At 42.9% G+C, this 25,325-nt stretch overlaps 1 protein-coding gene across 3 annotated transcripts in view; it reads right to left on the reverse strand.

Moving 5' to 3' along the window:
- Positions 1-25,325, reverse strand: part of LOC146762221 (uncharacterized) — a 36,239-nt gene that overhangs the window by 5,025 nt on the left and 5,889 nt on the right. The window contains exons 2-4 of one of the 3 annotated variants that reach the window (XM_085511618.1): positions 14,851-14,980; positions 7,356-7,421; positions 2,629-2,688 (exon numbers count right to left, since the gene is read on the reverse strand). In XM_085511618.1, coding sequence (XP_085367744.1) covers positions 2,629-2,688; positions 7,356-7,421; positions 14,851-14,980 — 256 coding nt within the window. Of the gene's footprint in view, positions 1-2,628; positions 2,689-6,872; positions 7,109-7,355; positions 7,422-14,850; positions 14,981-25,325 lie in introns of those variants that run through there. The other 2 variants (XM_085511632.1, XM_085511624.1) reach the window with 2 other exon arrangements.

Here is a 25,325-nt window from a genome sequence, read left to right on the forward strand (position 1 = left end):
TTTGCCTCAGGTGAAATACACTATCACATACGCGTATTCCTTGTCATACACTGAAAAGTATTTATCCAGTTGCTAACAAACATCAAGATACACACACCTTCAAAAAACACAGTCCCGCTTCCTCCCGTGAATCATCCACCACCTTAATTAACTGTGGGGTAATATGCATTCGATTAGCAAAAAAGTAGCTCAGAAACCCACCTGAAATGCAAAAATACCTTCCAGTATGGCAGCATAAAGATCTGCTTTACAAATTCCTGTCCTCAGTTTCTTGTTTGGTTCCCTGCACTGCAGTTCTCCCTTCTGTCTTACTCAGACAATTATCAATAATGCACATTGTGTGGAAATGATCTGGGGAGAAAATACCTCTTTTTTCCCCCAAAAGGAGTGTGTTCTGGCACATGAGAATGGGTGGGCTAAGCACTGAAGGAAGCAGATGCCCTACCTGCTTTTATACAACCTCTCAGGTTATAACTTCTCACTCATATTTTGGTAATCTTTGGAGTGTTTTAGGCTATATGTCAAAGAAGAAGCTTGACAGGCCTAAAAGATCTGCTTCATTGTGGAGCAGGACTATTGGGACAAGGAGTAGGTTAACAGGACAAAATAAACAGGAATAGCCCGAGCATTTCAGACCGTCTGGGCTGCTCCCCTGTCATTTTGCATATCATCTTCCTGGTATGTGGAACAACTATCTACAGTACGTGAGTTTCAAACACCATTAAAGGTCTGTTCAACTGCAGGTGCTCATCCAAATTAAATGAAACCTTCTCTACTTACATTTGAAAAACACTCAGTGGGTTGGGTGCCAGGTTTGGGTACTTGGGTGCTCTAAAACAAGATCATGATTCTACACTAGGTAGTGTTTTGCATGCAGGCAAAATTTGGTGACCAAACAGCAGCTTGCCAGCTGAGCTATATTTGCTGGGTGAGATAGTAGAGCTGAAATAAGAGTTACGTGATGGAGTTAGACACTTAATATAGACAAACTCTGAAAATCAGTTCCCATCTGTAAGATGGGGGTAAACAATGTATGACCTAACCTACACATAACATCCTTAAATTATCTTGAAATACTTTTGAGACCTTATTTCATTAATGAAACAGATACTTCTGTGTCTGATGGAGCTAAATTTTAGCCTATGGGTTCACCCTCATCAAACCTAGACAGAGCAAAACAGAATCTGTACTGCTGCATAAGTGCGTGATGAGACTCTAAAGTCCCAGTGATGTGTTTTGAAAATGTAACTATAAATAGCTGATTACGTTGCTTTTAAAACTTTTAATAACCTTGAGGACTGGAATCAGAAAAGCCTGCAGAGGACAACCCAATCCATACCATTAATGTACTTTAACAAGGCTACTAGAGTGTGTTTGGTGGGTGTGCCTTAAGCTCTTAAATATCCCGGAGAGCCTGACCCTTTCAAAACAATAAGGTAAAAAGTCAGCTGGAACAAAAGCTGCAGTCTGAACTTTGACTGTTTTAGCCTAGGGATTTCCCTTCTTCTTGGAAGATTCCAGTTAAAACTCTTTAAAAGGTGAGTGTGCAAACTATTGTTGATATTTCAGTTTTGCTTTTAAAGTGATTGCTTTGTGGGAGAATCTCTCATTTATCCAGTTTTATCCAACACCCAAAAACATAGCCCAATTTAACAGAAGGAAAAAAAGAAAATCCTCTTCCCTAAGGGCAGCTTTCCTTCCATCTGCATCAGAAAACCAGAAAGACCTCAGAAACAAAACAAGCCCCAAAACACACTCACTTCAGAGGCATCAGCATTGCTGTGTCAGAGCCCTCTGCAGATAATCTTATCTCTTCCACACTAGGTAATCATAGGGATGGTCTTATCTGGATCAGAAGATCTACACTAGAGCTGTGGAAGCCCAGAGTTAGGACAATCAGCCATGAAACACTGCCAGCAGTAGCCAGGCTAAGTTAGGCTCATAAATAATGCAGAAATGCAAAGCAAGTGTCAGCAACAGAGGATGAGCTGGTCATTGGGTCAAGCAGGAAATTCCCCACTAACAAATTACTTTTAACTCCAGTTTATTAACCGTAAAACCCACTTGTTAACTCTCACCTAAATAGCTCCCTATTTCTCTTCCTTCCCTTCTTCAGAGAAGTGACGGTGAGATCATCGGGGTAGATGGAGAGTTGGAAGCAGTTTCCCCTTCACGAAACCAAGGTTGGGTTGTCCGTGGAAAGAGATACGACTCCCTACCTCAACTTTTTAAGTCGCTTTAATCCTCAGCTTTACAGACAATTTACCACCCAGCCAGTCCAGCTTGTTTGCAATACAATGAAGTGCATTTGAAGGGGCTTTGCACAGTTTTCCTTCTCATCACTTGAAAATGCTTATGTTCTTACTAAGTGCAGTTTACACACATTCATTTCACACAACACTGAAACCGTGGTGGATTTAGGATTCGGATGATTAAAAGAGGAGATCACAAGCAGTGTTATGGATATCCACAGCAGGACTCAGCCCACCCCAGAGGTGTAGCCAAGAGCGAACACAGCTGTACCTGTCTCTGAGCTCTTGATAGTGAAATGCAAACACAGAAAGTATGGCATTACCCAGTATAAGCCACTGGGGTTGCACAATACTTAGAGCAATGTGTTTTCCTTACCTTAAAGTCAAGGCTGCAAAGACTGACGACATCATCATCTTTCTCTCGGCGTTTCCTCTTCTGAAAGAAATGAAACCAAGTTATAGCACTGCACTTGATTTGCAAACAGAAATAAGGCTCTGTTTTTTGGTATAGTCAGCAATAAACTTTAGCATTTTGAAAGAGTTAGATATTGAGGGATTCAGACTTGGCGATCATTAGGATCTGAGGTCTCTAGGAGGATACCAGGTGATACCATATCTAATTCTCATCATGGTTAATCATCAGCCTGGCTGGGGTTCACAAGTGAGGGATCCATATATTTTGTCCCACATAAAGCATTTAGCACTAGGTTAGTTAAAGAGCTGTACACATATATGTGAGAGCTTTTAGGTCTCCTATTTAATTAATTACAGTGGACAGGGCCAGCAGACATCTGTGATTGAGGCATACCTGTCAGGGATGCAGTGGGCTAAAAGAGTAGGCATGTTTGTGGAAGAAAGATGAGGCTTTTGGCTGGGGTGCTCTCAGCTATTTTCCTTTCCAAAGAGCACAAGCTGGTGGAACCATGATCAAAGACATCTGCACTGAGCTTCCTGATACCTCCCACTATTTCTGTACTATCTGGGCTTCAGTGTTATTTTTATGCTATCCAGGTAATGGAAAACTGAACGTGGATTCGTCCTGTTGGACTGTGCCATCATGGAAATCACCTGTTCTGGAAAAAACACGGGGCACAGCATGAATTGTTTGGTCACCCACAAAACAAGTTGTTCATTTTCATGCTGTGTTTGACCCTTGTTACTCAAAATTAAAGAATGAGTAGAGGCCATCTTCTGTCACTTCACTAAGAATAATGGAAATCAGAAATGATGTTGTGTTTTGTCCCCGCCTATAGCAGGGGGTTGGAACTGGAAGAGCTTAAAGGTCCCATCCAACAAAAGCCATTCTATGATTCTCTATTGGTCTGCATGTTACAGGCCTGTGTAATAGATTAGGCACTGACCTGGAGAGAACTGCCTCTCAGCAACTGCAAAGGGAACTACTACCAATTCTGCTCTGAACTCCCCATGGTTTCTCTGAAAATCTCATGCTGTTGAGGGGCTGTCCAGGTTCCCTGGAGGGTTTTCACAAGCCTGTTCTCTGGTTTCCTAGTCCCTTCATACCAGGTTAGGCTTTCATACCATTCTTAGGCTCTAATGTGTTTTCTCACCTGTTCGCCTTATGCCGTCTCTACCATAAAATTAAATACATGTATTTAATGGTGAGATATAGAAGCTCACTGACAAGTCTCTTTTATTTGGGGTTCTGGTGTGGTGGTCTTTTTTTTTTTCTCCTCAGTTGATCAAACTAGCTCAATAATTGGATTCAACTACAGAGTTCTCCAATTACTTCAAGCAGTGTTTCTGTTTTGTGTTTGGGAAGACAAGATAGTGTCTCCGTCACGTCACTGAGCCCCTTCCCTGATACTTGCTAACTGCAGAGGAAAATTATTCTCATGTTAGACATTCTGTCTGACCAAACTGTGGCGCTGACATGGAATTCATGTCCCAGCACACTCCATACTTTTTGAACAGTACTTTGGCAGGCTTGAGAACACATGGAAATGCAGACATTTGTTTTTTAGGCTTAGTAAAACATTCAGGGCTGGTTATTTATCAAAACCTACAATAAAAGACTGCTATAACCACACCTTTTTGGCCTGCAGATTATTTTTCCCATATGTAAGTCAAAGATATTAGCATCTATTTAACAGAAGAGAACTTGCAACAAAGACACCACGCCTTTCTGGTCTGAATATTATTCGTTCCTTATGTACTTGAGTATATTAACGTCTTTAACATACAGCTCCAGACCAAAGCCCAGACACGAAAGGAAGGCCAAAGTTTTGTTTTTAAACTGGCTAGACTTATGCAATAAGTATTGCATTGGCCGGACCCCATTTCCTTTGCCCAATATAGTTTCATACAAGAACTGAGACGTTTGAGTATGGAGCCAGCTGTATCATTCCTGTGCGGTGCCAAAACAGAAACAGATTCCAGGAAAACGGTCTCTTCAGACTGCTCCAACCTGGGTGTTTAAAGCCACACGATAAGAAAAAGCAACGGCTCCAGTCCTGGTTTCTCACATTTTTGAGACGGTTGCAATCAGAGGTCTGATACGTTAACCTTCTCATGAAACTCAAGTCATGTGGAAAAAGTTACTTCGACCAAAGTTATTAAACTGTAAAAAACCGTGAGACCTGATTTAGGCTCTCAAAGAGGTATTGTAAAGGAGAAGCATTAAAAAAAGCAAATCAGGAGGGGAAATCTAAATATTCATAGAATCTTTTGAGTTAGAAGAGACCTTTAAAAGTCATCTGGTCCAACTGCCCTGCAATGAACAACATCTGCATCTTGACCAGGTTGCTCAGTGCTGTCCAGCCTGACCTCAGATGTCTCCAGGGACACCTCACTGAGCAACCCATCCTTCTTAATATAGAATAAGGGAAAGCAGACAGTGAGTTACCTTGTTTTCAGTCTGAAGCCATCCAGAGAGGTGGGATGGCTCAAAGCAGGCTCTGAGCACTGTGATAGTGTTGTAGGTGGCCCTGCTCATTGTAGGGGAGTTGGACTCGATGACCTTTAAGGGTCCCTCCCAGATCAAACGATTCCATGATTCTGTGTTTTGCCCTAGATTGCATTGGTCTTGTTTTCGCATTGTGTAGCACATGCATTGGTCCTTCTCTTTAAGCCCACTCCATCTCTGCAGGCATGAAAACAGCCTTAATGATTGCATGACATTTGGCTTAGCTAGCCACTAGGCCTGAAACTCAGGCCAGGTATGTTTCACATGGCTGAAGCACTGCACAAACTAAGGCAGGAAGAAATGCTATTTTTGTGTGAGGAGCACATGAGGACTTGATGGTGGTCATGGGGAACAAAATGCCTCCTTATGAGTTGCACATTGGAGAGATGACACAGAGAAAGATGACGCAGCAACCTATGGGCTGCTACCAAAATAAAGAGCTTTAGTCAGCATATGTCAGCATAATTACACCAGCAAAGCCTCTGAGAAGAGACCTAGTCCCAGGCCATGTAGCAGGGGTATAGCTCAGCAACTGAGATACACTCTCCTTCAATGTCCATTCTCTCCTCTGTTTTCTTGCCTTCCAGTGGTAGGTTTATCTGTCCAAGATTCCAGGTAGTCCTATCTGTTCCTATTCCAGGTAGTCATAGGAAAGCTGGGATCTCCAGATGAGGTCTGGAGCTCAAAGGTGCTCACTGTAGCAATAAATAAAGCTATTTGGGCTTGGAGGGAGACGTGGCGGACCAGGATGTGGAGGGACATGAAGAAATGCAGATAAGCAATCAAATTCTTCAAACAGCTTCTTTGCTTTTTGCAGTCTGTGTTATGACTACAAAGCCTAGCAATAAGTTCTAACTGTAACAGAGAGTTTAATTGAAGATGAGTATAGCCAAATAAAAGCAAACTTAAAAAAAAACATAGAGAGAACAAGAATGACTTGAAACTCAGTCAAAATACTTTTAATTTCTGATGATACAGTACAATAGTTTTCATTCTGAAAGAATGCAATTTCTAGGGCTTTGGTAATATTCAAATGAATATGTTTAATGTAGCTGTAGTCACCAGATGAAAGTTTCTAAAATTAAGCAAAAACCATCAGGTTTTGTTTTTTTTTCCATTCCCACGCAGGACTGATGTTTTTGCAGCCTCAAAATTGTACATGGCTGCCCTTTGAGGCACAGGCAGCGAAGTGCCTGTCTACATACGTGATTGCACAAGAAGCTCCATCTGATTTCAGATAGGATTTCTCTCATAAAAGGTAGTCCTGTCCTTTTCCCCACCCCCAGACATGTTGTCACACCCATCCTCGTGCCGACGCTGGCACGAGAATAATACAGCTTGTGCAGTCATCTGGATCAGCTCATCCAAAACATTTTGTTTTCTTTTTGGTAAGGCAAAGTTTGTCAGCCAAGTCATTTTTGCTGGCCAATAATGGGATCACTGCTTCCAGGGACAGGGTCAGGTCAGCTTAGGTGGCTCATGGAAATGAGCTTTAAGATAGGAGGACATTTCTATACACAGCACCTACTTCAGCTGACTAATCACATTGCAATCTTCAGTGCATGAAAGGGACAGACTTAATGAAGAAGCATAAGGTAGTCTCTATACCAAATAAAATACAGATTTTTGTACTTAAGACAAAAATCTTCACTTTGACACCAGGTTTAAATCTTGCATTGCTAGTTTGGTTAACAGAATTTGTTTTTTTTGCCTTTTAAGGTTGGATAGTAGGACAAATTTCTTCTCAGAAAGAGTGGTGAGGCATTGGAACACACTGCCCAGGGAGGTGGTGGAGTCACTGTCTCTGGAGGTGTTCAAGAAATATGGAGATGTGGCACCGGGGGATATGGTTAGTGGGCATGGTGGGGATGCATTGATGGCTGGTCTTGATGATCTTAGAAGCCTTTTCCAACCTTTATGATTCTATGATCTGCTGTAACACATCAGAAAGTGAGAAGCCTATGAAGAAATCATAATCTCTACGATATCTTGCCTTTTCTTCACCTATGCGTGTGAAAAGTGCCCTCCAGCTAAAGCTCAGGAGCCTGAGTGACTCAGAATGTACATGTCTAGCCAGGGAGAGAGAAGAATATGTTGATTTTCTTTCCTCTCCAGGCAGCAGGATCTTCACATCCCCATTCCTAGTTTTGTTCATGTGGACTCAACATTGGTTTACTCACCAGGGTGAAGTCCCATTGTGGTCCTGGAGTGAGAAATGTGAAAGAGCTGCCTCGTCTCAGCGGGCACCTGTGAGCAGAAAAAAAGGATTAAGGTAAATAACTTATGGTTTACTGCATTAATAAACTACATCTGTTTTCTGCAGCTTTGATGGTATCACTGGCCCCTCAGCTCCTAGCCCAGAATTCTCAGAGACAATGACATAGAACGGTCTTTGGGAAGGAGAGACCAAAGGGATTGTGAGTATTCCCTGTGATAACTGAAGGAGTTAGATTAAAAATCCTGGTTTACTCCAAGAAATGACTCTGTGCAGAGTCCTCTCACTGAGCCCTCTTTGACCACAAATCTGGCAATTGTTTTAAATCCGACCAAGAGGAAGGATAATAATAATCATAATAAACAATAATATTGTGACCTCATTTTCCAAGGTTAATGAAGCTGAAATGAAAGGAAGCACCAAACTGCACCTTTGACAATGCAGCCTTGTAGTTTCCCATAAAGTTACAACCAGGAATTGAGTTGTGGTCTTTCATTAAGTCATTCTTGATCCAAGAAAGTTAAACCACCAGCAAGTAATACATACAATGGACCGTTTGTATAATCCATGCTCTTTGAACAATGGTAAACGAATTGCCTTATGCAAGTCATTTATTGTACTAGCATGGAGTTAAGCAAACAAGTTACATTCCAACTTTCACTGTCTGGTGGACTTAAGGTATGTTTCCAGTAACTATTTTTTAAAGCTTATTCTGGCTGTAGCATGGAGAAACCTTTTTGTCTGTCACTGAGTTTCTGCATGCAGAACTTTAGTCCCAAATGGACCACACACTTTTTTTGTTCAAAGCCGGCCAGCTGCCTTAGTGAATGGGGAGAACTTTTCCCCTTTGCTGTCAGAAATTCAGACAGAAAAAGCATCTCCCTGCCAGCTGCATCTTTCTTCTTTGTGCTGAAATCCCACAGGATTTTCAGAAACCTGGAAAGAAGATAGGAATGCAAATCCTTCTGACTTTCAGGGGACTTACGCACCAGCATTGCTCAGGCATTGCTGAAAATTCATCACAAAGTGCATGAGTAGCATTTAACGTCAACAGCTCTCCATATCAGAAGAGAAAAAGCACTTGTCTTTTAAAGGTTTGTGAGGATGCAGTGTTCCGGATTGGTATTTGGAAAATATAAGTCAACCACCCAGAAAATACTTCAGCACTTCGATGAGCACCAAGATAAATGTATTGTGAATCGCACCGTACTGGAAGAAAGATGTGAAGGAAAACAGGATGCTTTCAGTGCTGAGACAAACATTTTATGCAGATGATATACGCTGCAGAGGTGAGTTTATATTAGAAGATTCCTCCCAAAAATGAGTTTCTATGCTGACCCTTTGCTTATCATCCTTCTGTTAATACAAGTGGCTAGATGACTATTTTACTTGCTGAGAAGACATCCAACCAACTGCTAAATGCCTAAGCTCATTTTGCGCTCCTGACGCCAGGATGGGCAGCAGATTTTGTTTCTTGAGATGACTGTAGAATCATAAAATGACTTGGGTTGGAAGGGACCTTAGGGATCATAGAATCACACAATGGCTTGTATTGGAAGGGGCCTTAAAGCCCATACAGCTCCAATCTCCTGCTGTGGGCTGGTTGCCACCCACCAAATCAAGCTGCCCAGGGATCCATCCAGCCTGACCTTGGGTTGGAAGGGATCTTATCAATTATAGAATCATAGAATGGTTGGGCTGGAAGGGACCTCAAAAGCCACCCAGCCCCTACCCCTGCCATAGGGTAGTTGCCCCCCACCAGATAAAGCTGCCCAGGGCCCCATACAACATGGCTTTGAGCACCTTCAGAGATGGGGCATCCACAGCTTCTGAGCAACCTGAATGATGCAAGGTACCAAAACTGGTACCTGGGAACAAAAAGATGGAGCCACTCTGTGCAAGAAGGGCTTCTTCACTCCTCAGCTGCAGTGAAGAAATGGGTCTGCCAGACACAAGAACACAGACTTGGAACAACACTTTCCTGCAGGTTCTGGGAAGGCTGATGTCCCCTTAGGACCAGTGTAGGAAACATTTCAGTTGTGCCAATGGTTTGTGCACCACAATGTGAGCAGTGAAAATGCAAAGTAAGCAGTATCAGTGGAAAATCACAAAGCTGGAACATTTAAAGTGGTGAGAATACTAAATATGCCATGTGTGTTATATATACACAAGCACTTAGATATTTAAATATATAGATATCTATAATACCTAAAAAGTATAAAATATTTAAGTATAAAAAACAAGGCTTTTCAAAATATCATATGCACGTACTACAATTTACATGAAGCCAGAGGAAATGATTCCTTAGACCACACTACTTTCAGGTACTTTATTATCAGCCAAAAGCTTTTATTACAATCACATCGTCTGTGATAACTGTCCAGAAGGAAGGTGGCATTTCCAAGAGCTGCATACCAGTACATTGGATGGGGGAGAAATTTCTAGAAGGGAACATTCTTTGGGATTTAAAAGAGTACACACTGCTCAAGAAAAAGAAATCTGGGAACGAGCATTGGATTTCTTTGAAATTTAAAATAGAGTAACATATATATTTTTTTCTCATGAGAAAGAAAAATCCTCCCTGTTTAATCACAACCTGCTTGGCTGCCAAGAACAAAATTTGATTAAACTCTCCTTGAATACGGATAGAAAAGAGATGAATAGTCTACAAACTGTGCCCTGTGCAGCTATAAAGAGCCACCAGAATGGACAAGCCTCGGGCTCTGATGAAGGCATGAGCTTTCATGCTGGGGAATAGGAGTATGATTTTATTCCGTGGCTCTTGATCTCAGACAATAGAAATGGCCAAGTGGTGAGCTGGAATCCACATGAGGCTTGTAAGCCGTTCAGAGCAGCTCCCAGTCATCCCAGTATGGCTGGGTTGTCTGGGGTTCCTTGCACTGGGGGAGCAGTGGGATGGCAGACACGGAGCTGCCAGGGAGAACCAGATGCAGCTTGGCCCGCTTGTATGAGTGCACTCAGTTCCAAATGGGGATTTTATGAGGTTTAATCAAGTAAGTTTGGCAACAGCAGCTTTTCAAAAAGCTCAGATTTAAAGGTATTCTACACAGTCATCACATCCTTAACTCTCATAGGTTTCAAGAAATTGCTGTAAAGAAATTGTGTAAATTTCCATTTACGCATCTCCTTCCAATTATGTAGCCATTATAACAGGATTTCAATCCAAAGCAGTGTTTAATTTTGTCCTGTGCATTATAAAGCAATGTGTCTCACAGGATTGCCTATGCAGTATTTCATTTTACCCTCTGCTCAAGCTGCAGAGTGGGGATCATTTAGTTAATTGTATGAAGTGCCTCCCATGCTGGCCCTTCCAAAAAGCCTTTCTCAGGGTCTGTTGGGGATCCAACCAGAAAACAACCTACAGACCATCATACAGGTATTAACCTCTCTGCTGCTATTGCCCAATAGCAAGTGCACTCAGCCACTGTTCTTTCATGAGAAGGAGAAATGACTGTGTATGAGAGGCACTAACTTGCAAACCCTCTTAGCATTTTGAAATGTGTCACAGGGCTGAGTAGAAGAGTAGGACCAAGGTTCAGAAGTCTGCTGATATCTTGGTTTCCAGTTGTCCAGCAGAGATGGAGAGAAATCTCTCTACCTCCCAGTTCATCACCTGAAATTTCTTCTTTACTCAATCACCACAAAAGACAGGTAATACAGAAGCATCCACCCCAATGAGAAAGTTCCCTTCAGTTCTCCAAATGCCTAACATGTATCTTTTGCAGTAATGGAACAGGATGTAGACCAGCTGCTCTTTCCTTCTCTCCATTGGTCCTCTAAGAGGACTCAACCAAGAGATAAGAGTGCAGAGTGGAAGTCAGAAGCTGCTCCTTCTCTTGCACCAGCACCTACAGCGGTGCTGGAATATCCTCATTTCTTACTGGTCTTGGAACCACAGACATTTCTCAACTATTCTTTATTAACAGGCATAAGCCGTTTGTGGTGTAAAGAGTTCTTACTGAACCTCCATTCTTTTCAAGTCTTTGACCAAGCACAAGGAGCTGCCATCTGCCAGAAGCTGCTGGGGTTGGACTCTGAGGGCAGCAGACCTTGGTGCTAAGTGGAAAAAGTAAGTTCAGTAGAAGTGGCTTCCACCATCTCAAACTTCATCACACGTATTGCCTGTATCCCTTCTCTTTGCTAACCAAAGCCACAATGAAGTATCATTTATGCAAACATCGTGGGGATGATTGCCTGCAGAATTTTATCCTCCAGCTCTGCCTGTAGCTTTTCTGCTTAAGCCTGCAAAGCTCTCCAAAAATAAAGAGCCAAATTTAGTCATCTGCATGATTACCACGTGTATTATGTGCAAATGGATGACTCATGATTGCAGTACTCAGCTGGGCATCCTTCGCAAGGTCCCTCAAGAGCGTGAAGACAGCGCTGGTGAAAGCAAGGTCAACGATGATCGCAAGAGCAATCCTGGAAGTTTTACCTAACACATAACGCAGCAGGAGAAGAAGCAGAGCGGCGTGATGGAGTGCTGCACTGTAGGTCATTGCTCAAAACATTGCATGATTAATTGAAAGAAGTGCAGAGTGGCTTTGATGTAATGTTTAGTTCCTGAAGACAGCAGAACAAAGCACTGTGTTGGTGCCAACAGTTGGATGTAGTTAATTGCTGTGTTTACAGCAAAATGTTGCAACAGGCCTGTTGTAGAAAGAACCGTAGAAATTACTGCTGTGTCACCCAAACGAAGACTAAATTTGGGTTCCGTCACTTCCTGAGTTTCTTGTAAAAGATTCTTCTTGATAGACCGTCTCTGCCATCATTTTCTTGTTTATGGCAGGATGATACACAAGGAAAGAGGGCCCAGCCTGTTTCTTATCTCGCCAGGGCTCAAGAAAAGCAGAAAGAGTTAATTATAGTTGGCTAATACATTTCAAAGCGATGAAGAACTTTGGAGTTACAAAGAAGATTGCGTGAACAGACAAAAATAATTTTCTAGATGTAAAACGTTGCGGCAACACGTTGGCAAAGAAAACTTCTCCCAACCGAGGGCAGGGGAGGGGCAATAGTGTTGAGACTGTACAGAGAGAACAAATAATTCTGTTTTGGTGCCCTCTGTTTGCTTTGAGAAATGAATGTTCCAGGCTGCTTACCAGCAAGTGATGACACTAACGTCTTGCCAAGAGAAAATCTTTTCACTGCTAAAATCAAAGTTGCCATGCTGGTGGTCCATAAAGAGGTTAGTTATGAAACATTCTTAACCTGAAAAGAGTGCATGTATATTTATAATATTCTTAAGCTGGTCTGCAAACAGTTAGAAAACCAGGCACTTAAATGGAGGGAAACCGGGGAAGTCCTGAGCACAAAACCTGTTCGACAACATAGCAGGGAATGCAATGAGGCCCCAATAATCTTAATAGAGGAAGTTTGGGTGATTTAGTAGATAACATATTGATAAAAGCCACTGGGCAAGCTCAATTGTTTCCCATGAAGCCAGGCTAAGGAAACAGTCACTGTTCAACGCCCTCCTTGAATAAACATCAGGATCCTCTCACTAGTGTAGGTTGGGATGGATGCAGTTGTGGCAGTGAGCTAAAGTCGTCCTCAGGATTTAATTTTGAGGTTGACAATACCACTCAGAGCTTGATAAGGTTTGAAGCTGAAGAGGATGAAATAAACAGCAGTGATACAAACACCTCGTCTTAAATCATTTTATCAACAAGGAAATGTTTCTGTCAAACAGTTTGTAATGTGTGGGTTCTTAAAGCTCTTTTGCTTGCCTTATTCACATATAGGTTTTGCTTAAGTTTTTGAGGAAGAAACTGGGGGGGAGGGGAGGGGGGGGGGATCATAAATTAGAGCTGGGTGTAAACAGAAATCCAAAAGATACCCACAAAAGGCGTGCTAGAATGGATTCCCATTATTCAGCCTAGAGGGCAAAGCACAGCAGAGCCACACTCATCAGGTTAGGGCAACTTCCCATTAATGGTTTTTGAAGCATTTTTCTCCCTTTTTTACTGTAAATCCACACAGCCTAGTCAGCATCATTTAACAATCTGCGCTCTTTTTTGGCTTATTTTTGATGACTTATCCAGGAAACTGCAGAAATGCTTTGATCTGGCAGTTCTCTTCACTTTCTGAAGTTCCAAAATACATTCTTCAGACTGGGCAGCAGTTGTGTGTTTCCTTCCCCTCTGACTTCCAAACCATTTTTTTGGGGGGTGGAGGAGTAATGTTTTCAGTGCAAGCTGTTCTTAAATATAAACCACTTGTGCCAGCTAAGGACTGAGATGGTGAATATTACAGAGACATGTTGCCCAAACAAGCAACATCATTTTGAATGGGTGAGCCCCATTTTGAACGACAAGCATGGAGTGCTCCACAAAGAGCCTTTTGAATTTTAATTTAAAGCTTTTCTGTAGGAAAAAGAAAAAAAAAAAAAAAAAAGAAACAGCCTCTGGATCTCTAACTTAATGTCGTTAATATTTCCACTCCCAACAATATCCAGAGGCCTTGGCCAGTGTGAGAGGCCTCCCAAGCGCTATGCAAACAACTGCTGACTAAGGGCACTTACAGTAGAGTTTGTCACGGTTCCTTATCTTGAAAAGCTCCAGGGTGAAAGCCTTAATTGGAGAAAAACCTATTGACAGACATTTTACATATCTAAAAGCAAGACAGAAGGACTCGGTGCTTCAATGGCTGAGAAGAAAATGGCGCGATGAACTCCGTGAGGAGTTCAAGTTTGCAGACTACTTCTCCGTCATTAATGCTGCCTCATTAATGCTCTCACTGCACACAAAAGGAAGTGGGATACTTATAGCTGTAATTATATGGAGAGCAAAAGAATGACGGGTTGCTCTCTGGAAATGTGGTTTAGAAAGCTGCAATAACTTTCTGGCAGCAGCAGCATCACACTTTGCAACGCGGGTGCAATTAGGAATTCTAGCAGGCTCAGCTTTCAAACAGCCAAGCCATGAAAACGCGGGGCAGTGGAGTTAAACAGCAATCAAAACCACTTCAACCCATCCACCACTTGGACAGGAGCAAGTAGTGCTACTGCTGAGCTGAGAACTTCTTGTACTTTTGCAGACGCTCTGGAATAGCCATTATTTTCTTCTTTTCTGTTGGAACAAGCCCTGCTTCGAAAGGAAGCGCCTTCAGACACTCTGGGCAGGTTTACACTGCGCAAGGAACATTTAATTTTAAGTAGTTTTATGTAGTTCACTGCAGACTGGACGGGAAGGCTGCTTTTCCATTTTAGAATTTGCTCCTCATGGGTACGAGTGGATTATGGTAGCTATTTGTCTGAAGAAGCAATCTGCAGCAGCACCATGAGCAGATAAGCACCGAGATTAGACACACACTGATATCCTTAAATAATCACACGTCTGACCTCTCCAGAGCTGCACACTAACAATCTCTCCACAGCCAACACAGCAACATCTAGTTCCATCTGAGGACTGAAATGATATCTTTGCACCACAGACTTCCCTTATGACCCAAGCATCTTCCTTCCAGTTTGCCTTCAGACTTCCCTCCCCGGCTGTGTATCTGCTCCAAGTTAAAGTCAGCAAACATGGAGCTCCTAGCAGTGTTGCTGAGGCTGGCAGCCAGACTTCTCTGCAAGAGAACAAGGAGGATATTTCAACAGCACATGGTCAGGTCTCTTCTCCCCAGCAGCCTCACCCCAACAGCTCAAATTACTTCAACGTTTATGCTCGGCACAGTGTGGCATTTTCAAAGGCTTCTGGTCGGATGACATACTGCAGCACAACGTCATGAAATGAAACAGAAAACAATAGTCTTTTGTGATGATTATTTGTAAAAGCACCGTTGCTGCAATTGAGTTAACAAGGTGACTGAACAAACATTTGCACTGGACAAACTGAGAGGTAGCAAACATAAGCCTGGAGAGGAAAACCTTTGGTGCATTGCGAGCTGGCATGCTGAGGCAACTCTCTATGCCTGTACAATCAGTCTTTAGCAGTTGTGGCCTAAGGTCACCTCTACACGTGCCCACCAATGTGCTGAGGTGATGGGAACACCTTGAGAGAACTTACATTGCAGAGGAAAGAAAGCCTGCATGCTTCTATTGTTCTTGCAGGGCACAGGTAGGAGATGGCATCTCTACAGACATTGGTCTTAACACCTTTATGGCTTCCACACATGGCCATTTCACCTTGCATTTGCCCTTGCTTCCATCCATACTTTGCTTTGGAAGACCAGCAAGAATCAGCTCTCTGCACAGTCTCATGGCAGAGCTGGCTCAGCAAGCAGGTATTCTCATTTACAAGCATGTAACAGAAGATCGTGGCAACTATCCATTATTAGAAAGAGAAAACTGTATTCCTCTTTATCAGACCAAATGAAGGCTACCAACAGAACAAATGTCTCCTGATATGCTGCGTGTAGTCAGTCATCCTGTCCACTTCACAGAGCTATTTGTACTCTCATTTCCAGAGATATGATGTAAATGCTGAAGCAGAGGGGGGAGGAGGACTTCAGGGAGAAGCAGTGCAGCTGTTGACAAACTATTTTGCTTGTCAGCAGCCATGCAATTGCTCTCACTGCTGCAGGGTCATCTCTGGCAGAAGAGTGCAATGCATTCTCAGCCTTTGAGCCACCAGGTTTCATGCACCAGGCCCTTGTCACTCAGCTCTGTCGGCCCTGCACAGCTTCTCAGATGAATGATGGGCTGGAAGATAATCCTAACAATTAAAAAGCAGGAACAGAAATACAAGAGCACCGACACCACATGCCAAACCTCGGCTCCCCTTTTCCTGCTGTGCATGTGGCTCATCCGTCAGCCCCCCCCCCGAACAGGCAGGCAGTTGTCCAGGCTCCCCTGTCAGTCCTGCAGGGAGGCTGACACCTCTGGCCAGGCATCTGAAGCTGCTTTGGCCATGCCCTGGAGGCGCCTCTCTTTCTGCTTGACTATAAAGGAACCTTGGGTGAGGCTCAGATTTAAGCAGCTGGTTTTGGGGGGGACCAAAGTTAATTGAAATGAAAGGGATAAGTTTCTAGCTGGAGCTCAAATGTAATTGTCATTCAGTTACATAAAAGATTATCTACACTTTTTTTTATTTTACTTAGTTATCCTAGAGGTGCACACAACAACATCTTTAGGAAGGCTTTATCCTAAATATCTCCTATCCGCTCCAGCAGTTTTGGTCTCAGATTCAGTAGTGAGCAGGTTTCTCAGTAGAGCAGTGATAAACGTTGCATCACCAGGTGACAAAGTACAAAACCCACCATTAGTAAATGTTTGGGTGCCTGGACTGCGTTCAAGGAGAAAAGAGAAAGGAAGCAAATGTTGTAAACAATACAGTGTCTTACAGGAAAGCACTGTCTCATAGAGACTGGACTTGAAAATACAGTGTTTTGTGTACCATGGTGAAGGCCACCATCTCTGAGTGCTTTATGAATCACTTACCCTTTCTGATTAACTTCACCTGACGCTTAATTCCCACAAACCACGCTCTCAGGGGCTCCAATTGAACATTATACATTTTCAGCATCTCCAGGCAGGGAGCAAAAGGTTCCAAGTTCAGCTGAAATGAGTTGTACTTTAAACTGTTTCCACCGAATGCCACCCCCAGAGCCCCTTCCCCTCCAGTACCTATTTTGAATGCTCCCAGGGGAGAGCAGTCAGGATGGAGGAATTCCAAGTGCCCAGAAGCCATGGGAGCAAGCTCTGAATCCTGCAGCCATGCCAGCTGAGGGAGGCTGTGTCCCTTCAAATCCAGATGGCTATTTTGAGTTCTTGTGGGAACCAAGCTTGATCCAATAAATACTACAAATCATCACCGAGAGAACTCTCGGGAAAACATACATTTCAATGTTAACAGGCAGAAACTTTTCTCTTTATTAAAAATCCTAAATAGCTCTGTGATTTTTCTCCTTTATGCAAGCAGTTGTTACTGCCCTTGCTATGAAAGCAGTTATGCTAGTTGTAGGGCTGGAAAAACAACTTAACACAGCATGACACGTTACCATTAGCCAATGCATTCGCTATATGTTCTCTGAGTGTCCTTGAAACCTGCAGAAATACAAGGTAATCTGAATGACAAGGTAGGCTTGTGCTCAGTGAGACAATTATCTGCTTAAGCTGCACACATGCATATAAAAAAGCTATGAAAGAGCACTGCAATGCGGTTGCTTGCTTGTAGCAGCGTTGCTTGTTTCTATTCCATAGGACTGTATTGCAGCTCAGAACTCTTGTAAATGGAGGTGGGGGGGTTGATGGCAGCAGTGGAACTGCTATGTGTGTTTGAAGGAAGCCATCCTGCCTTCTGCTGCAGTACCCATGTGGAGACTCATCAGCGCTAGAATAACATGTTTGTAATGATTTATGATTCACAACAAAAAGCAAAGCCACAGGATGACTTTGGCTTGAGCTCATCAAACCTCAGGGGCAGTTCTCTAGAAGTTGTAATGCACAGGGGCAGGGCACATCCCTTTTCCTGCCTATTTCAGTGGAAAAGAGCCCTTTCCAGACACGGGAACACCTCACACAAACAAAAGCTGTAATAAATGCAAGGTCCACATAAGGGGAAGGTGAAAGGAGGTTGTAGGGAGTTGAAGGTCGGTTCTTCTCCTGGGTAAATAGCAATAGAAAGAGGGGTGATGGGCTTCAGTTGCACCGGGGGTGGGGAGAGAGGGAGGTAAGGAGGGGAGTTCAGGTTGGATGTTAGGGAACATTTCTTCTCTGAAGAGTGGTGAAGCATTGGAACAGGCTGCTCAGGGATGTGGTGGAATCACCACCTCTGCAGGCATACAAAAAAATGTGGCAATGTGGCACTGAAGGATGTGGTTCAGTGGGCATAGCAGGGATGGGCTGACAGTTGGACTTGATCTTAAAGGTCTTTCCCTACCTTAAAGATTCTATGATAAACTAGACCAAGCCTAGGAAGAGTTCAAGTCATCTGCTTAGCAGAGATCAATAAAACTACTGGAGACTAGGACAGTGTGGGAGAAAGAAGCATTATAAATACCAGGTCTGATTCTAATAGCCCCTTAGTGCCCAGAGCAAGCACATCAGGTCAGAAGGACCCTTGGCCTGAATCAGCTCTTAAGTTCTTAGGAAAGTTTACCTCCTCCTCATCTTCAGCAGGGCTATAAAAAGATGCCCTGCATTGCTTTGGAGGCTGAAGGTGATTAGCACTTATCCCACACAAGGGAAAAAAGAACAGGAGGGAGGGTTAGATTTGGGCAGGCAGAGTAAAGCCAGCAGCAGTCTAGGAACTTCATTTCCTAGACTACAAAAAAAGCCAGAGCTGTAGGAAAAACAGAAAAGGAGACAGGAGAAAAAATAATTGGAAAAGAGTGAGAACTGAGGAGCTGGGCAGGAAATGGCTGCAGGGTGGAGTTGTGTAATGTAATGTCTATACAATTTAAGGGTAAGTCTGTAAGAGAAACAGACCTCAGTAGGTGGGTGGTAAGGCAGCACTGAGTGACTTCATATTTTAAATATTTAAACATTATAAGGACTTGAAGGTGTACTTTGCTCTTACAAAAGAGATTGTTTAAAAGCTTTTACTTTTTGAGGGGACAACCCTTTTCATTCTTTTCTTACTAAATGCAAGAAAAAGTAAACACATTTAGCGTTGATATCCCAGGCAGCTCTGTGAGCCAGTAACAAATTAGCCCATGCTGAGTTGACATAGGCCAGTAACCACCCCAAGAGAATTTATTTTCTCAAGCAGGGTTTGCACTGTACTATTAAATTAGTTTAAGGCACTTAAACCAGCGTACCTCCTTTGCTCAGGCAAGATGCTTGTCTCCTTTATTCACAACGTATTAACCCTCAGCAATCTTTTTCCCCCCAGTGGCTTCACTTCTCATGCAGCATATTTTGGACTTGTCCTTTCCACGGGAGCTTCAGCAGTAGGTTACAATTGAAATTGGTCCAGTGTCTGACCTAAGCTTGTAGGCAGAGCCCTGATGTTAAGATGACAACAGTGCTTCTCAGTCCTTCCACCCCCTGTAGCCACTGAAATGTGTTTAGGATGCTTTGTATTGAGGCCCTCCAATCCCTTGTGCTGTTGGGAAAGCATTAGAGGAGCAAGTTCTATATGGTAACTTCCAGTTGATGAGCCTTCCTATTATCCACATTTAGCCCATTTAGCTCTGGTTATGCTCAGATGGTAGTAAAGATCAGTTTAGATGGTAGTAAAGAACAGATTAGACCAGTCTAGAGCCCAAATTCCCTTGAAGGAAATGACAGCCACTGACATCATTTGGATATCTGACCATAAAGGTTTAGGAGGGAGCAGCCAATAAGGAACAGAGTAATGAAAGGCCTTCAAGGAGTGAAAGAGCTTGAAACTCAGACAAAGCAATAAAAGATGAAATGCAGTTACTACAGTAGACGAGGAATCGTTGCCTGCAGGGATAATTTTATGGAGGCTGGCAGGGAAAGTATGCAGCTTGGGGGCCAAGGAAGACACATAAGCTGGCATACTGAGAAGGGGAGAAGAGTTCAGACACGAGACTCTAATCTCTTTCCACGGGAGAAGCATAAATACACCTGAAGTTTGTTTTCAAGTTTTAAACACAGTAGGAATGAAGTTTTAATAAAAGCACTGGAGCCGCTTGCAGCTACAACAGCAAACAAACAAACCACCCACACACCAAATAAATCTCAGTGCAAGCGAAACAAACAGTGCTTCACTAGAAAGAACATACAGGCTTTTAGAGGAGAGAAAGTCTGCTAGATGTCCACAGGAAACCCGCTATTAAAACTCACTCAGCACAAGCAGTGGTTATACACATCCAGGAGAACATTCTTGGACTGTTAGTACAAAGATTGCTGTGTCTCTTCTAAAGATTATCCCAAAGTCATTTACTTTTTCTTTATACAAAGAAAATGGGATTTTGGTTGCAGAACAACCTCAAATCTGCCCCCTTATGCGAATGGATCAGTATTGCAGCAGCCTCAATATATGGAGACTACAAAGTGCAGTAGGATCCATGCAAGGGGATGAACACAAATCAAATCCCAATGTCCAGAAACAACAGGGAGTTATATTAGTCAGGTGAAATGTAGTAAAGAAGTAATACAAATGACATTAGGAAAGGCCTTTGAGGCCACTAATTAGTTAATGCTTCATAATACTCTGGGTGATATTTTCCAGCCAGTTCAAGGGACTTATGAACAAAACTGCCATTTGAAAACAACAAAAACCAAACCACTCACAGGAATTAAATCACTTCAGCTCACTGGAAGGCCTTGTTCCATCTAGAGATCTACAGTGAGCCAAGCACTATAAACGACTGTTCTCACTGATCAAGATACAGAAGCAGTTCAGTCTTAACGTCTTTATGCGTGCGGGGGTGGGAAATCAGCTTAATTGTAACTTCATGCAATAAACTTTTGTGGTCTCTCTGATGCTGAAGAATAATGTATACTGGGTTGTCAGAAATGAACCTGGAACCATCCCGACCGCTTTGCAGAAGGGCTTTTAAGTCAAGATGCAGGTGATGAACACTCCCTGCCCTGCTGCGTGCCTCCTCCAGACCACCCACACACCCACATTCATTCATTTTCTTTGGTTCCCTGCTCGCTTTTCTTCCCCACAAGTCATCCTAGAGCTCACAGAGCTTAAATGGTTTAGGAAAAGGACCTGGTCAGCAGACAGCATGTCATGAAAGAAGATTAATTGTGTGGGAAAGGGGAAAAAAAATTGTCATCCTGTAGTAGGTAAGAAATTATTTCCCTTCACCCTGGGTGGGGGAGCATTTAACGTGGTACAATGAAATTAATTCCAAATGTAGCCCAGCTGGTCGACTTACTGCGATATTAAACTCAAATATAAACCCTTAAGTTATACCTCGGGGTGAAACCGAAGGGAAAGCTGTTTCCCAATCCACAGGTGACATCTAGAGGACGAAGATTTCATTGCATCCTCGGTGATGAAGTAAAGCTCTGTCAGACCCAGCCCCAGCTCTCTCCAGACATTGAGAATGAACTGTTATGTCTCAGCCATGGAAGTGGAGATAAGAAGACATCGGAGAATCCAAGCATGAGCCAGCTCCATAGGAAATCAGGCTACATCACTGCCTGTCCTTGGGACTCCTTGCTGAAACATGCAGGAAACCTGAGCCAAGGTTGTTGTTACTCCTACACATTAGGCAGGGCTGGCTCAGATTTGCAATTCTAATCACATAATTGCCTTTAGGCCTTTTTTGTTGTTGTCTGTTTTCTCCAGCTTCACCAAAACAACCGTTGGGAATAAAGGTGAGCAGCAAGCCATCCAAATAGAGCAGGGATTACGCTGGGAACAGAAAGTCTGTAGCTGTGGTCTTACACAGAAGACCTTACATCCCTCTTTATGGGTGTAAATACCTCTTTTGGAGAACTTGTTGGGATGTATTGAGGGTTCTGGTCAGGGAATACAAATTACCTTGTCCACCTGGGAGCATCCATACATCTGACAGTCAGGTCTGATATCATCTGTGCCTTTTTCCTCCCTCTTAAAAGGCTATTTATTGGGAAGGTCTTCATCCAGCTTTAATTTCTGGAAAGACTTCAAAGCAAGACACCAGGAAGTCAAGTCCTGTGATCAAGCCTCCCTTCCTGTCCATTTGCAGGTAAAGTTAAAGGTTTGGTCAGGTAATTGCTTGCAATTATGTTAAACATTTAATGAGATACTTCCCCTCTCACCAGGATGTGGTAACTGTGGGACCACCAACCCCATGGCACTGTGGAGTTTGAGCAGATTTTGTTGGCAGCCTGTAATTCTCTGTGGGGAAACTGTGGAATTATTTATACTTCTCACAGAGGAGGAAGGAGATTCTGAGACTGAACCAAAGCTGCAAACGTTAAACTGTTAAAAGAACAAGGTGTGTATTTGGGCACGTGAATGCTACATGCAACTGCTTTCCAGGGACTGCTGAGGTTTGCCCTGTAGAGTAAAAAGCTAGAAGCAAAGAGGATGTGCAGGTAGGAGGGTAAACTTATTGATCATTTAAAATACTATTTGAAAGCAAGTCAGAAGCCATCTGTGTTCTCAGACTCACCGAGTATGTTATAGTATGGTTTAGTTCAGAAGACCAGCACTAAGCACCTCCCCACTGCATGAAGTATTTCCTAATCTGGAATATTTTATAGATATCTTTTAACACGGAGCTGTCATGTTTCTATCACAGAATGGTTTGGGTTGGGTGGGACCTTTAAGATCATCTAAAGGCAGGGATACCTCCCTCAAGACCAGGTAATTTTGATTAGCAGATGAAGTGATCCCTGCATTCACCTCCATTTCAGGTTTCTAAAAAGTCCTTCAACTTCAGCAATAAAAGGGCATCAACTTCACCATTATGGATATCCTCACTCAGTATGAACACACATTATGTAAGATACTTTGAGGGGAAAAGGGCTTTTCCATCCCCTCTAACTGCTTTAAATCAGCATCATCAAGTCTATCACCAAGTGTTTCCTCCTCACTTATCTATTATTTTTCAGGGAAATTTTCATACAGTTTCATTTCTCACCTCAGTGCTTCCCAGTGCTGATCCATCTTTCACTATTGTGTTCCTTTCTGGGAAGAGATCTTCCTTCCACAAATTATTTACAGGGCTGCCTTATCGCTGCTTTCCTTTCTCAGGCGTTACGAAACCTTCCTTTAAGTTTCAGTGCTGCAAGGCCCTGACACTAACCAGAAACCCCACACTTCCGCTGCTTCTTCAGAGCAAGAATGCAGTGATAGCAGATTGAAAGCTGCTACAGAAATGAAAGGATAAAATATGTTGGTACATCTGACTGGAAAGGAAGGGAGAAATGGAAAAATATAATAAAAATAGTGATGACAACAAGCAACTTTAGGCAACTGATAGCAGAGGTTGAAAACAAGCATTTATGGCAGGGATTAATTTTTTCCAGTATCCAAAAAGGAAGTCCATACAAGTCAGCCATGATTATAGAATGGCTTGAGTTGGAAGGGACCTCAAGGATCATGAAGATCCAACCCCCCACCACAGGCAGGACCACAAACCTCCATATTTAATGCCCACCCAGGCTGCCCAGGGCCCCATCCAACCTGGCCTTGAACACCTCCAGAGATGGATGGGGCATCCACAGCCTCTCTGGGCAGCTGTTCCAGCACCTCACCACTCTCTCTATCCATATGAAATCAGATGACTCTGGGTCCACTCGATATTTACAGTCTAAGTTATCTTTTACCAGCATGTCTAGTGCAAGTACTTTCAATCCTAAATTCTCAGCAGCATTGATTTGTTCTTATGAGATTCTCATAAGATACAATCTCACCAGATTCCTGGCTCTGTCTTTTCTTGAGCCTTCACTTTCACATGGATACTGAGGTCCAGCCCTGCAGGGATCTGGCAGCGCTATGGCTCTCTGCCTCCTTGAGCTGCTTTACACTTCCATCCCTCCATTACAGAACATCACACACTAAAACCTATACACAGGACAGACAATTTGATAAGTTAACAATTCTTCCTCTACTTGACACGCTCAGCACTCTATTAAACTCACTTAAATCCCATTTCCACAGAGTTCTGAGGTTGTCAGTTTTCCTCATTTCAGCAGTTTGCTTAACCATGCAAGCAGGAAGCACAGCCTATGGCCAACAGTGTCACTTTTCACATCTAAGTTCATAAGTTCTCCATGTTAACTGCATCATTCTCTGCACTTTCCAGCCCACTTTATAAGATTCCTCTTCTTCTATGGCATCACATACATTTGTCTTCTTTTAAAGGCTCCTCACAAGGAGCTGCTATCTTCAGATAAGCCTGTGCCTACCACCACCACTCGGAAGGAAGGCTGCCAGCTTCCTCTTGTTCTCGATTAGCTGATATCTGCTACTTCCCAATATAGTCTGAGACTATCAGCTGCCACCCAAGGCAACAGAGACAATAACCCACTCTTGAAATCCAACTGCCTGCCTTTACCTATTGTCTCTTGCATTGGATTTCAATACTTTAGGAAAGACCATCTTTGCATACTGACATTGTAGCAGTGCTTCGCTTTGTTTCTTAATAACAAGTAAAAAACAAGAACGAAGTTGTCCTCTTTCTGTGGGCTCAGCCCAACCTTTGTCTGCACTTTAGCCAGAAGCAAGAGCAGCCAGAAGGGACATTTAGAACTGAGAACATTTCTTTTTGATGGAAAAAAGTACCTTCAGAGCGTGGAAAAAGATTATTTCAATGAGTGCCAAGGCACTGATGGGATCTTCCTTATCATCAAAGGGCTATGTTTACAGAAGAGATGTTAGTCTTATCTTTTGACTGTAGGACTAAAGTTGTCTGGGCTGCAAAAAATCTCTCCTCCTCACCCACTGTGATTTACTTATCTGATGGGAGCATCCTGGAAGGCATCTGCGACAAGCTTGCCCAGCAAATATTAATTGCAACAGTAATAGCTTGGATTAAGCAAATGAATGTTGAGGATAATCATTTGTGAGTGAAGATAATTACTTGCTAAGTGTAGTGTGACTTCTGTTTTACAAGACAATAACGAGTCAAGCTATCGTTAGCACATAGTAATTAAGAGAGTGGTGGTAATTCACAAACAGTGTTCAGATAAAGGGAAGCTGAGAGTGCTAAAAGCTACCCGAGGTTTTAATAACCGGTGGTCGGCATTTACCACATATTTTGGCAAAGCACAAGTGTCATGTTTTAGGAAAAAAAAAAGCTGTTTTGAACGATTTCACAGGTTTTTCCTTCTTCTCTCTGCTCCCATGTCATCTCCCCTATGAGAAACCTCATTTCCAGCATCTCCATGCACTGAGGTGCACAGGGAGCACACATAGGAAGCAATTGCTCCACAGGTGCTATCAACATTTCTTAGATATTTGCACAGAGGCCACTGAAAGCACATGCAGTACTTACTTTAGTGTGTTATATTCATTCCATCTGTGCTTTAATACACTTAGAATGGCCTAAATAAAAGGCACAAGTTAACAGGGCTGTGGCCAGTCGGGTGTGCTCACGCTTTCTTTGTTCC

The sequence above is a fragment of the Coturnix japonica genome, chromosome 1 (assembly GCF_054131305.1).
Source record: "Coturnix japonica strain WE chromosome 1, WE-NBRP24, whole genome shotgun sequence".
Taxonomy (NCBI): Eukaryota; Metazoa; Chordata; class Aves; order Galliformes; family Phasianidae; genus Coturnix; species Coturnix japonica.